This window comes from Piliocolobus tephrosceles, chromosome 10 (assembly GCF_002776525.5).
Source record: "Piliocolobus tephrosceles isolate RC106 chromosome 10, ASM277652v3, whole genome shotgun sequence".
Classification (NCBI taxonomy): domain Eukaryota; kingdom Metazoa; phylum Chordata; class Mammalia; order Primates; family Cercopithecidae; genus Piliocolobus; species Piliocolobus tephrosceles.
Genome location: NC_045443.1, coordinates 21021229 through 21036045, shown reverse-complemented (window position 1 = coordinate 21036045; position 14817 = coordinate 21021229). Strand labels below are relative to the sequence as shown.

The 14817-nt window shown below is 37.5% G+C and overlaps 1 protein-coding gene across 1 annotated transcript in view; it reads right to left on the bottom strand.

Annotated features, from left to right (window-relative positions):
- The window catches only part of SLCO1B3 (solute carrier organic anion transporter family member 1B3), a 104992-nt gene that overhangs the window by 13710 nt on the left and 76465 nt on the right, over positions 1–14817 (bottom strand). Inside the window, exons 13-15 of the mRNA XM_023226173.1 lie at positions 14196–14380; positions 4245–4309; positions 1286–1403 (exon numbers count right to left, since the gene is read on the bottom strand). Of these exons, the coding sequence (XP_023081941.1) occupies positions 1286–1403; positions 4245–4309; positions 14196–14380 (368 nt within the window). The remainder of the gene's footprint in view (positions 1–1285; positions 1404–4244; positions 4310–14195; positions 14381–14817) is intronic.

The window sequence follows — 14817 nt, the reverse complement described above, 5'->3', positions numbered from 1 at the left end:
GAGACGGAGTCCTGCTCTGTCGCCCAGGCGGGAGTGCAGTGGCGCAACCTCAGCTCACTGCAAGCTCCACCTCCCGGGTTCATGTCATTCTGCTGCCTCAGCATCCTGAGTAGCTGGGACTACAGGCACCCACCACCACACGCAGCTAATTTTTTGTATTTTTTAGTAGAGACGGGGTTGCACCGTGTTAGCCAGGATGGTCTGCATCTCCTGACCTCGTGATCCGCCTGCCCTCGGCCTCCCAAAGAGCTGGGACTGCAGGTGTGAGTCACTGCGCCCGGCCACGATATTTGGTTTTCTCTTCATGCATTAGTTCACTTAGGATTCAACATCACTGATTATTAGAGAACTACAAAACAAAACTACAATCAGATACCATCCCACACCAGTCAGAATGGCTGTTTTTAAGGGGTCAAAAAATAACATACTGAAGATGTAGTGGAGAAAAGGGGATGCTTATTCACTGCTGGTGGGAATATAAATTAGTTCTGTCATTGTAGAAAGCAGTCTGATGATTTCTCAAAGAATATAAAACAGAATTACCATTCAAACCATCAATCCTATTATTGGGTATATATACAAAGCAATGTAAATCCTTTCACCATTATTTTTCTGTTATACTTTGAAGCATTTGGGTCATACTTACAAACACATTTATTCTTCCTAGATAATTAAAAGAAATTCTACTATGAGTAGTTCTAATACTTACAGTTTCAGGAATCAAATTTATATATTTGGTCAGTACATAAATTACACATTAATGTTTCTATAAGAGGTAAGGCACAATTGCAGCAGCTTTTTTTTTTCCTTCCAGATAATCTAGTTATTTTAATGTGACTTGCAGGATACTTCTGCCTATGAATAGAAGAGTATTGAAACTTTCTTTTTCCATTTTTTCCCTCCATTACCATATAACCAGAGTTGCAGCTGGTCATTCTGTGTCTTCCTGGAGAAGCCAGTGGGAGAGAGCTTTGTAATCAAAAGAGATTCAAGTACAAATCTTAGCTGTATTTCTTTTACTTGTGCAATTTTGGACAAGTTGCTCATTATTCTTGAATCTTGTTTTCTTCATATTTAAGGAAAAAGGAGAAATATATACATTTCATACAATTTCTATGAGTATTAAAATGAGATACCAGAATGCTTGATACAATAGTGAATACCAAGTAAATGTTCACTAAATGGTAGTTGTCATTATTAATATTATGATCACACTAAAAATGCTGTATCTTAGACATTAACATAGAAAAAAATCTATTAATGAAATGTGTTTATGACAACTTACCCAAAAAATACGGAATTATATATCCTACAAGCCCCTCGTACTCCACAGCTGTTGGTGGACCACTTCATACATGTTTTATCAATCAGAGTCCCGTAATATATTGGAGCTAGAATTCCTCCTGCAACATGAGATAAAAAGATATCAATTCAAGTGAAATGCTTCAAATGTAACTGGGTGATAGTCTATATTGATACATTTTGGATTAATACAAGTTTAAAGTTTTGGAAAATTATTCCATTGTTTTGGCCTACAGCCACCCAGGAATCAAAATTATTAGAAATTGCAAAGGCTTAAATCATATGGTGATGTCACAGATGTATTTGATCTACTCTTCTCTCCCTATATACAGAGGGAAGAAAGAGCACTATATGCCTGTATACTCTGTTCTTCCTACAATACCAATTAACTGAAGCCGGATTGGTAAAAAGGGGAACGTTGTTAGTAAAACAGGAAAGTTATGTTGGTTCATATGGAATTTTTATTAGGCAAGAATGGCTGGATTACTGAGAGTTAAATTATAACTTTATGAGAAAAGGAAAAGTTCTCATCTCAACTGCTGTAAAGGCAGGAGATTTTAATACTATTTTAAGATAATTAAAAAGTAAATGCTTATGCGGGGATTCCCTCCTCAGAGAAGTTCAGGCCCAGCTTCAAAGAGTGCTCAGCTATTGGCCAGTTTTACTTCTTTCTGGGCTCAGAGACTAATTCTCTCTTTCTTACTGCCATTAGAGCCCACAATCAAGCATTTTCTCTCCATTGATTTCATGCACTTTTTAATATCTCCTAAAGCAGGCTAGGCTGCAGGTTAGGGTCTCTGTTGCTAATTTTTGTTTCTGTTAGTGGTCTGTTAGTGCACAATGGTGCATATATTTTCAGTGGTCTGTCCAAAGTCAATTTTTAATTTGTAGTGCCTGATTTCGATGAATGTGCAGCATTCTGGGGATACATATGTTGTTTATAGGAGAAGTATAAATTCTGAGATTAACTTCTAGTTTTAAGAATAGGTAATTTGTTCAAAATTTTGAGGGGACATCATAGTAGAGAGCTATCGTTCAGATGGCAGAAATGAAGCATACAAGATTTTACTTTGTTCTTGTTCTGTTTTGTGATTCATACTTTTCAGATTTTGTTTTGTCACAAAAAATGACAGTGATTTATACATGAATGTTTCACCGATTCTTTTTACGTTTAATCATTCTCAATTTTCTGAGACTGAGAAATAGTAGAATCACAAGATAATGTTGTCTGAGGCCAATGCATCTGAAGCAAACCGGTCCTGAAATAATGGGTGAGAAATTTGCAGATTTCAAAAAATCACAGCGACCCTTTGAAAAATAAAGAAAAGATGCCAACAATTTATTTTCTTCACATTATGCCACTGGTTTAAACAAACTTTATGAAGTAAATGTTTAAGTAACAAACTTTGTCCTATTAGAATTGTAAATCTTCTGATAACCTGTTTTCTAAATATCTCTTTTAGTTTAATACACTATATAGTTCTTCTACCATTTACACATATATCATATTTAAGACAATTGTTCATGAATTGGAAGTTTGCTACTAAGTGTGGATGTTTCCCACAGAAGCATTTAGGGTCCATTGTGCCATATATTGGACATAACAAAATTGGATGTTTACAATTAGAATGGTAAAATTCATTTTTTTCTATGTTATGTTGCTAAAACAATTTCTTCTATTGTCATAGTCTCATTTCAACATATCAGAAGGAGTCCTAACTACCCAGATGCTGTTTTCAGTCTCTGTGGCCCAGGTTCTAGGAGCGAGGTATCTTCTCTGAATCTGGAGATAGAGAACTGCCAAGATTATGGAGGCTGGAAGATTAAGGACCAAGAAAGGGAATGCTGGGATAGAGCCAATGGAACCCTGCAGCATCTTCATCTTCTCTCTCTTATTCCTTTTCTATTTCCTTTTACCTTTCTGGATCTGTGACCTTCTCACCAAATACACTTCATGTACAACTTCTTCATGGTAATTTGGCCATAGAGTTATACTTTTTCCTTTGTTTGCAAGGGTCCCAGAAACTGACCCCTCCCACTTCCTTTTCCTTCTGCCATCTGTGGTTACTTCCAGGCTATAATCAGTCCTCTGCACCAATCCCTAGATGAATGATGCCCTTTTCCTACTTCCCAGGAATAAGCACATAATGTTTACAATTCTTACAAAGGAGCACTCACAGAGGTTAGACTAGACATTATTTAACAACAAGTATCTGTGCAGTAAAAAAGGCAAATGGCAATAAGGGATAAAGGGTCATTTCCTAAATCTTTTCTCATCACTTTTGAATATTTAGAAATAGGTCTTCAGCCTCTGGAGTCTACAACCCTACCCTTTGCCACCATAAATCACAATTTTCTGAGCTTTCTTTTATTCAGGTCATCCTCTTAATCCAACATGCCTAGTTCTAGAGTATGAATTCTCATTCCCTTTTGCATTAACTCCTGCTAATGGTTAGCTGTCCAGCCGTACAGGACCAGGCAGTGGGAAATGGCACAGTTAATGTCACTTTCTGTTGTTTTAGACAACCTCAGCCTGACCAGATTCCCAGGGCTCCCAAGCTACTTTTGGGCTGTCCTAAGTAATGTCTCCATTTGGAAGGAAGGTCCTCCCCTCTGCCTATACCTGGGAGAAATATTCTTATTTTTCTGAAAGAAGGAAAGCCTCAGAGACCACCTATCTTTCTGTTTCTGTTAGAAAGAGTATAACATAAACATGATGATTTCTTGTTCTTAACAGATAGACTCTAACTAGAATTAACAATCAAATTATCTTTTAGGTCACTCAATTTTCCCGTTCCTTTTTATTTTCATTTATCACGAAATAGAAATGATTCTTACTCCTTTTTATACAGTCTTAGAGTGGAAAATTAATTGCATTCAGTCTTTAAGACTTAACATTAATATTGATATATTAAAATGTGTAATCTACATATTTGTCATACCTAGTGTTCTTATAACCATTGAATGAAAACCCATTGCAAGTGCTTTCAATTCAGGTTGAACAATCCTGAAATATGATAAAGGCAAAGAAATAATACATGTCATTAAAAAATCAAACTGAGTTAATATCAAAACATTCATCACTATTGTTCCTCTCCCTGGTAGAATGAATACTCTTAAGTGAATTTCTCACATGATATAAAGTTACATTTTCAACTGTTTTAAAAGGTAAACACCTGAGTGACAATAATTTCCTTATTTCTTCAATGCCTTATGATTTCAAGACAGTTTAACACATATGTTCACATTTGATTCCTATGAAAATCCTATAAGAAAGTGGTCAGAATAGACTTTATTATGCTGATGAAGAAAATGATTTTGTGTGGACTATTTAGTCAAGGTAGCTCATATTAAAAGATTATATACTTTTACCCAGGAGTAATTCTTAGGAGATCTCTTTTTACCACCTTACTTCTGTCATCAATGTTAACAGAATAGCTTACTAATATGATTTGTAAATTACATTATACAACCAGAAGGGTCAAAAAACTTTTCTGTGTTGTAGCATCTAATGTATTTAACTGTCATATTAAAGGTACAGAGCATATTTGTATCCTCACTTGGAAATTCACTCACTCTTACATTTCTACAATTCCATTTTTCTGTGTTCAATAAACTGATGACGCTACCATCCCTGCGATAACTTAGTACCTACCAAGTGAAATGAAATTATTTGGCATGAGGGGTGGTTGGGTTGGGTTGGGTTGAGGGGGATGACTGTGGTTCAAATAACCAACTTTTACTAAATTTTGAATTAACTGACAAAAAGAGTGTTTTTTTCTCAAAGTTTTGGATGGTTTTTTTCAGAGAGCTAAGTAACTGCCATCAATCAAGAAACATTCACTAAGCACCTACTAAGAGATACCATGCTAGTTAACAGTCTTGAAAGTAAATAGACAAATTATGCTTTATCTCATCCAAGTGACTTGTAGAAGTGTATCACTTAATCTCTCTTGGCCTCAGTTTCCTTGTTTGCTAAGTAGGCATGAAAATGCTTATCTCATATAAGAATCCAATACAACGAACTAGCACTGTAAACCTCAGTTTCATATATACATATTTGCCTCTATACCTTGCCAGAGAGCTGCCTTTTATTGAGATTCTGAAAAGAATTCAATAGAGCTTATAAAATTTTAAAAAACAAAAATTAAACCTAATACATTAAAAGTTAAGCAGAATAGTTATATATTAGGAGAGACAATAAATGGAAAGTGCGTTTTGGCACAGCTTTGACAAAGGACAGCAGCACTTTGTTAGCACAACTGAGGGCACAAAATTACACTGAGGACAATGAATCTGACATGGTTTGGCTCTGCGTCCCCATCCAAATCTCATCTTGAATTTTACTCACATAATACGCATGTGTTGTGGGAGGGATCTGGTGGGAGATAATTGAATCATAGGAGCAGTTCTTTTCTGTGCTGTTCTCATGATAATGAATGAGTCTCATGAGATCTGATGGCTTTATAGGTCAGAGTTTTCCTACATAAACTCTCTTTGCCTGCAGCCATCCATGTATGATGTGGCTTGAGCCTCCTTGCCTTCCACCATGATTGTGAGGTTTCCCCAGCTACATGGAACTGAAAGTCAGATTAAGCCTCTTTCTTTTGTAAATTGCCCAGTCTCAGGTATGTCTTTATCAGCAGTGTAAAAACAAATACTAATACAGTAAATTGGTACCAGCAGAGTGGGACTTTGCTAAAAAGATACCTGAAAATGTGGAAGTGACCTTGGAACTGGGTAACAGGCAGAGACTGGAACAGTTAGGAGGGCTCCAAAGAAGACAGGAAAATGTAGGAAAGTTTGGAACTTCCTAGAAACTTGTTGAATGGCTTTGGCTAAAAGCCTGATAGTAATATGGACAATAAGGTCCAGGCTGAGGTGGTCTCAGTTGGAGATAAGGAACTTGTTGGGAACTGGAGCAAAGATGACTCTTGTCATATTTTATTGAAGAGACTGGCAGTATTTTGCCCCTACTCTAGAGATCTGTGGAACTTTGAACTTGAGGGAGATGATTTAGGGTATCTGTCAGAAAAAATTTCTAATCAGCAAAGCATTTAAGAGGTGACTTGGGTGCTGTTAAAGGCATTCAGTTTTATAAGGGAAGCAGAGCATAAAAGTTTGGAAAATTTGCAGCCTGACAATGTGATAGAAAAAAAAGAAAAACACATTTTCTGAGGATAAATTCAAGCCGCCTGCAGAAATTTGTATACCTAAGGAGGAGCTGAATGTTAATTCCCAAGACAATGGGGAAAATATCTTTAGGGCATATGAGAGGTCTTCACCATAGCCCCTCCCATCAAAGACCTGGAAACCTAGAATAAATGGTTTCCTGAGCCAGGTCCAGGGTCCCTGTGCTATGTGCAGCCTAGGTACTTGGTGCCCTGCATCCCAGCTGCTCCAGCTGTGGCTGAAAGGGACCAATGTAGAGCTCAGGCTGTGCCTTCACAGGGCGCAAGCCCCAAGACTTGGCAGCTTCCACGTGGTGTTGAGCCTGTGGGTGCACAAAAGTCAATAATTGAGGTCTGGGAACCTGTGCCTAGATTTCAGAGGATGTGCCTAGATTTCAGAGGATGTGTGGAATACCCAGGAAGAAGTTTGCTGCAGGGGCAAGGTGCTCATAGAGAACCTCTGTTAGGGCAGTGTGGAAGAAAAATGTAGGGCCAAAGCCCCCACATAGAGTCCCTACTGGGGCACTGCCTAGTGGAGCTGTGAGATGAGAGTCACCATCCTCCAGACTCCAGAAGCTATCAGTAGATCCACCAACAGCTTGCACCGTTCACCTGGAAAAGCTGCCAGCCCAAGAAGGCAGCCTGGAGGGAGGCTGTACCCTGCAAAGCCACAGGGATGGAGCTGCCCAAGACTACAGGAACCTACCTCTTGCATCAGCCTGACCCGGATGTGAGACATGGCATCAAAGGAGATCATTTTGGAGCTTTAAGTTTTGACTGCCCCATTGGATTTCAAACTTGCATAAGGCCTGTAGCCCCTTTGTTTTAACCAATTCCTCCCATTTGGAAAGGCTGTATTTACTGTATTTACCCAATGCCTGTACCCCCATTGTATCTAGGAAGTAACTATCTTGCTTTTGTTTTTACAGGCTCATGGGTGAAAGGGACTTGCCTTATCTCAGATGAGACTTTGTACTGTGGACTTTTGGGTTAATGCTGAAATGAGTTAAGACTCTGGGGGACTGTTGGGAAAGAATGATTGGTATTGAAATGTGAGGACATGAGATTCAGAGGGGACAGGGGTGGAATGAAATGGTTTGCCTCTGTGTCCCCATCCAAATCTCATCTTGAATTTTACTCACATAATTCCCACATGTTGTTGGAGGAGATAATTGAATCATGGGGGCAGGTTTTTCGCATGCTATTCTCATAATAGTGAATAAGTCTCATGAGATTTGATTGCTTTATAAGGTGGACTTTTCCTGCACAAGCTCCCTTTGCCTGCTGCCACCCATGTAAGATGTGACTTGCTCCTCCTTGCCTTCCACCATGATTGTGAGGATTGCCCAGCCATGTGGATCTGTAAGTCCAATTAAACCTCTCTCTTTTATAAATTGCCTAGTCTCGGGTATGTCTTTATCAGCAGCATAAAAACAAACAAATACAGAATTCATGCCTGCTATTTAGGAGGAAGTTTATTTCACAAAGAGATGGTCAGGAGGAAATCAGTAGAAAGGGGAGTTTAACTTATCTATTTAGTTATTACTCTCAAATATCAGATTTCTCAAAGGAGATTTTGGGAAGGGAGAGATTTCACTTCACCCCTGGTTGAGTTTTTTGACAATTGCCTGACATGTATTTTTCACTGTAATTGATTTTCAGAAGTTATACTTTATCCTATACACCCAAGGTAAACTGGCATTTGTTATTGAGCTGTATTTTCACCCAGGGAAAGGGTTAGCCTGCAGGAGACTTGGGGAACTTACAGACAGGGAGGATATTTTCCTAAGAGTGGGCCTGAAATCTTCAACAATTCAGTGGAGATGATGAATGTGTGTGATACAGTAATATTCATATACAATAACAATCACACACACTCACCCCTACATTCACATGAATGAACACTCACACTTCTTGCCGCATGCTCATACTCATATCCTCACTTGCATGCATACACTCGTGCATGGTTATCATGTAAGTTATTTATCACTGTAGTGTGACTCCTGCTTTACATATGATATTGAGCAGCTCTGTATTTTGATGGATCTCTCTCAGGATGAATTTATCACAGAAAGGACCCTAAGAAGTTAAATGTGCTATTTCATTTAATTATTTAATTTAAGAGATTTCATTTAAATTGTTCCTCTGTTGTTCTTTCTAATGACAATCAACCATCACGACCTGCTGTTTCTTGAGGTAATTTCCAGTTAGACCTAGTGAAACCCTAACAATAGATAGCACAGGTAGGGAATGCTTGTTTTCCTGTTTGCAAAAGATTGAAGAAAAGCTCTAATTTATTGTGTATATAAGCCAAATCCTTTCTAGCTAAGCCACTAAAATGTAGTTTTTTAAAAAAGTTCTAAAACATTACCCTCCTTTGGGCCATTTAAATTGATGTTTTGTTTGTCATATCATGCCTCACATCCTGTCACCAGCAGAATGTCAAGATTTTGAGATCCTCTCTGGGTACCAAGACTCTCATTCCACATGGTTTACTATATCCCTTAATCCCACTCACTCGCTTACTCTTTTTCCATTACTCAAACCCTTTCATTTTGCCCAGGGAAACTCATGTTTGTTACCAGCAAAATATTTAGTTCCTACATTCTTTGTAGCCCTTTCACTTTCTTGTTCTAAACAAAGCCTGGTTTACTCCCAGTGACGCTCCATGTAACTCTCTCATGTAGGACTGTTTTCCTTCCACAACCTCCATATCAATGGGCCTGAGATGTAGAAGTTCTTATTGATCTTTATTTTTACCACTTCCAGATCTGAGTCTTTCCTCTGAAAGACCTCTAGGTCCCAGGAAGAGGTGCACCACCCTACCATACTATTCTCTAACCTCCTTGTTGAAGTTAACTATGGACTGGCACATCACAACTCTCATCATTTCTTGACAATTTTCATTCTAGACTCCCTGTAATTTTTGTGAAAATTATTTCTGCCCTTTTTGCTAGTTATTTTAGAAAATATGAATGATATAGGTTATGCTCCCAATGATATAGCCTTTCAGTTTCTTGGTCTCTTTTCTGGAAAGTCTTATTTCTTCCACCCACAGTCAGTTGATCAGTACCCACTTTTAAAATTCTCCATTTTGGCCATCCCAGTCCTTATAACCACCTCCTACGTTTTAAATTAACTCCCTTTCATGTATCTGTTACAAGAAGCTCTAGCCCTAGCTCTTTAGGCTATGATTCCCCTGATCTCTTCACAGGCCATCTCTAGTTTTATCACTTCACTTCCTTTCTCATCATGATGTTTATCAGGATGTTATAAATCACTCTTCTGCATATATTCTGTACATTTTTGTTCATCTCAGCCTTTACTGTACTAGGCAAGCAAAAATGCTTTCATCTAATCCTCTGCCTTCTCTGAACCTATGTACAAAGAGTTTCATCCCTGAAGGAAATAATTCACACATCTGACTGTGCTCACTTTAAATTCATAAGCACAGACCTTCAGGAGGCCTCCAGGGCAATTGTCCAATAGCCTCCTAGTCCACTTTCCCTGTCAGTATGTTTCTTTAATCTTCAAGATTATTAATTCACATTTTCTGATCTAAAGACTCTTTCTTTTCTTCCTCCTCTTTCTCATCTGATTACATTCCTTTTATATAACAAAGAAAGTAGAAACAGCAGAAAAAAGTTCAATATTCTTCAACATTACAGGTACACATTTACCTGTCTTTTACCCACATAGACAATTTCCCTTTTTGTACAAAGAAAAACTCTGTGTCTTGGTTAATCTCTTTTCACCTTCCTCTGTAATTGCTTTCCCTCTTTTCTGCATTGTCAGTTTCCTTCATCTCTACTGATAATTCTCATCAGTATGTCAGCATGCTATTATGTCTAGAATTGAACATAAACAGAAGTTTTACTCCACAACTTTGCTAACAACCACACCTTTTGTCAGCTTCTTTTATAACACTACTCCTGAAAATAACTTTCCATGCTGACTGTTGCACTTCCCTTTCTAGAATTTTCTCTTGATCATCTTCAATATAGCCTGTTAGATCCTACACAACACACATTATAGCCACATTTTCAAATAGAAAATAATGAATTCAAACAAAATAAATTCAAAATAAGGAGAGATAGCTTATCTAAGTTAGAAAGAACCAGAGAAAGAATTCTTTAAGTATAAAGAAGGTAGAATGTTAAAGGTCCAAAGGACCACAGTGACTCTTGAGCAATGAATCCAAACCTAAATAAAATCTCTGATATGCTGTAGAAACAGAACCAAAGACAAGAACCACATGATTATCTCAATAGATGCAGAAAAGGCTTTTGACAAAATTCAACAGCCCTTCATGCTAAAAACGCTCAATAAATTCGGTATTGATGGAACGTACCTCAAAATAATAAGAGCTATTTATGACAAACCCACAGCCAATATCATACTGAATGGGCAAAAACTGGAAAAATTCCCTTTGAAAACTGGCACAAGACAGGGATGCCCTCTCTCACCACTCCTATTCAACATAGTGTTGGAAGTTCTGGCTAGGGCAATCAGGCAAGAGAAAGAAATCAAGGGTATTCAGTTAGGAAAAGAAGAAGTCAAATTGTCCCTGTTTGCAGATGACATGACTGTATATTTAGAAAACCCCATCGTCTCAGCCCAAAATCTTCTTAAGCTGATAAGCAACTTCAGCAAAGTCTCAGGATACAAAATCAATGTGCAAAAATCACAAGCATTCTTATACACCAGTAACAGACAAGCAGAGAGCCAAATCAGGAATGAACTTCCATTCACAATTGCTTCAAAGAGAATAAAATACCTAAGAATCCAACTTACAAGGGATGTAAAGGACCTCTTCAAGGAGAACTACAAACCACTGCTCAGTGAAATCAAAGAGGACACAAACAAATGGAAGAACATACCATGCTCATGGATAGGAAGAATCAATATCATGAAAATGGCCATACTGCCCAAGGTTATTTATAGATTCAATGCCATCCCCATCAAGCTACCAATGAGTTTCTTCACACAATTGGAAAAAACTGCTTTAAAGTTCATATGGAACCAAAAAAGAGCCTGCATTGCCAAGACAATCCTAAGTCAAAAGGACAAAGCTGGAGGCGTCACGCTACCTGACTTCAAACTATACTACAAGGCTACAGTAACCAAAACAGCATGGTACTGGTACCAAAACAGAGATATAGACCAATGGAACAGAACGGAGTCCTCAGAAATAATGCCACACATCTACAACCATCTGATCTTTGACAAACCTGACAAAAACAAGAAATGGGGAAAGGATTCCCTATTTAATAAATGGTGCTGGGAAAATTGGCTAGCCATAAGTAGAAAGCTGAAACTGGATCCTTTCCTTACTCCTTATACGAAGATTAATTCAAGATGGATTAGAGACTTAAATGTTAGACCTAATACCATAAAAACCCTAGAAGAAAATCTAGGTAGTACCATTCAGGACATAGGCATGGGCAAGGACTTCATGTCTAAAACACCAAAAGCAACGGCAGCAAAAGCCAAAATTGACAAATGGGATCTCATTAAACTAAAGAGCTTCTGCACAGCAAAAGAAACTACCATGAGAGTGAACAGGCAACCTACAGAATGGGAGAAAATTTTTGCAATCTACTCATCTGACAAAGGGCTAATTTCCAGAATCTACAAAGAACTCAAACAAATATACAAGAAAAAAACAAACAACCCCATCAAAAAGTGGGCAAAGGATATGAACAGACATTTCTCAAAAGAAGACATTCATACAGCCAACAGACACATGAAAAAATGCTCATCATCACTGGCCATCAGAGAAATGCAAATCAAAACCACAATGAGATACCATCTCACACCAGTTAGAATGGCAATCATTAAAAAATCAGGAAACAACAGGTGTTGGAGAGGATGTGGAGAAATAGGAACACTTTTACACTGTTGGTGGGATTGTAAACTAGTTCAACCATTATGGAAAACAGTATGGCAATTCCTCAAGGATCTAGAACTAGATGTACCATATGACCCAGCCATCCCACTACTGGGTATATACCCAAAGGATTATAAATTATGCTACTACAAAGACACATGCACACGTATGTTTATTGCGGCACTATTCACAATAGCAAAGACTTGGAATCAACCCAAATGTCCATCAGTGACAGACTGGATTAAGAAAATGTGGCACATATACACCATGGAATACTATGCAGCCATAAAAAAGGATGAGTTTGCGTCCTTTGTAGGGACATGGACGCAGCTGGAAACCATCATTCTTAGCAAACTATCACAAGAAGAGAAAACCAAACACCGCATGTTCTCACTCATAGGTGGGAACTGAACAATGAGATCACTTAGACTCGGGAAGGGGAACATCACACACTGGGGCCTATCATGGGGAGGGGGGATGGGGGAGGGATTGCATTGGGGAGTTATACCTGATATAAATGATGAATTGATGGGTGCTGACGAGTTGATGGGTGCAGCACACCAACATGGCACAAGTATACATATGTAACAAACCTGCATGTTATGCACATGTACCCTAGAACTTAAAGTATAAAAAAAAAAAAAGATCTCTATCAGGCACAAAAGCCTCAAGTAAAAAAAATAAATAAAATTATCATTTCATTGGAAAAAAAAAAAAAGTACAATTAAATGTTACCCCAGGTCACTCTACTTATCACGGATATTTTTAAGATCTACATGCATGTCTTTACATGTTTCCAGTTTTAGGTGATTGAGTGCTTATCCTGGCCAGTAGGGCACACATTATCTGCTTCCCCGCTAACTCTCCAAACATCATCTGCCATACCCCTCTCACTCAGTGTGTTCCAGCAAACTGGCTTTTTTTCATTCCTCAAAAATTCTAGCTCTTTCCTGTCTTAAGGAAACAAGACCTAGACCCTCTCCCTGGAAGCCCTTCATTTGGCTTTTTCTTTACCTCCTTAGATATAATGTCACTTCTTTTGAGATGTACTCTGTGAATCTTTCCCATCACACCCCCTTACTTTAATCCTAAATTTAATGTCTCTTTTTATTCCTTTAATTGGAAGCCTTTTCCCTTATTAAGACAAAGAGCAATGTGTAATTATGAGTTTAGTTTTATACTTATTTGTCTCACATCAGTCTTGTCATTTTCTAAGCTGTGAGACAACACCTTTTACCTTGTACCTTGTTGGTTTTACTTACTAAGAAATATTCTTCATCATATCCTGTCTAAAAAACTGTTTTATAAGTGAAAAAAGGAATGAATTATTTACACATATTTTTCTTATGTCTACAAGGGTATCGTGAGATACCAGGTCAACAGCCATGCTGTGGGTGAACTGAAAGCATTAGAATTTCATTACAAATTGAATTTTATATTTATACCTGGTTGCTAAATGTTTTCTTCAATGAAATCAACAGATGATTTACTCTAACTGGTTCATTAGGATGCAACGCAACTCAAAATTAAAAGTTCTTTTACAATCACACAAAGATTCTTCTACTATCGAGGCAATTGTCAATCAGTGTGTGCCTTAAGATTTTTATTAAGAGAAGAAAGCATAGAGCCTGGATTTGACAATGGAAGTATTGGAAACAAAAATTATTAATGATGGCATTGAAAGATCAAAATAATTCTAAGAAAATGCATTTTCAAAGAATTAAAAATTGACAAAATATGAATTTGAGCTCAAAATACGTACAAATATGCCTATCATTAGGTGTGTTTTAGTCTAATATATACGTGACAATGTTTCAAAGCGTCATACTTACTTCACAATCAGCAAGATACATACGGTACCTCCTGTTGCAGAGAACAAAGAGTTTATGACTTGAATTGCAACATAGATGTAAAATTTCCTTGTACAAGCATCATCTCTTGGGCATTCACCCAAGTGCGCTGAGTAATTTCTGTTCTGGAGACCAGTTACTTCCACACAACTACAGTTATAAAACACCTAAAAATAGTTTTTGAAATATTACCAAATATATTTGCCAAATACAACAGGGCTATGAATACATTTCATTATATTTAAGGAAGTCTCAAACTAAAATATTTACAGTTTAAAAAATGTTATAAAAATATACTTGCTTAATACTGAAAGGCAAAATAGCTTCCTGAATTTAGGAAGTTAAGAAATTAGTGTATGAAATGCTGTATATAATTTTTTCATTAATATACATTATTTAAAATATTTCTCTTCCACCCATATTTACTTTCTGAAATACACATTCTTACTCTCTTTGACAGGTTCTAAGTATTAGTGACTTACTCTGGGAAAGAACTACCAAAGCATCCAGAAAATATAGCAATTTGAAAAGGGACAAAATCTAGCCACTCATGAAAATGGGACAGAGTGCAGGGGAAATAGAGCCAGGCAGGGGTGCCGGAATT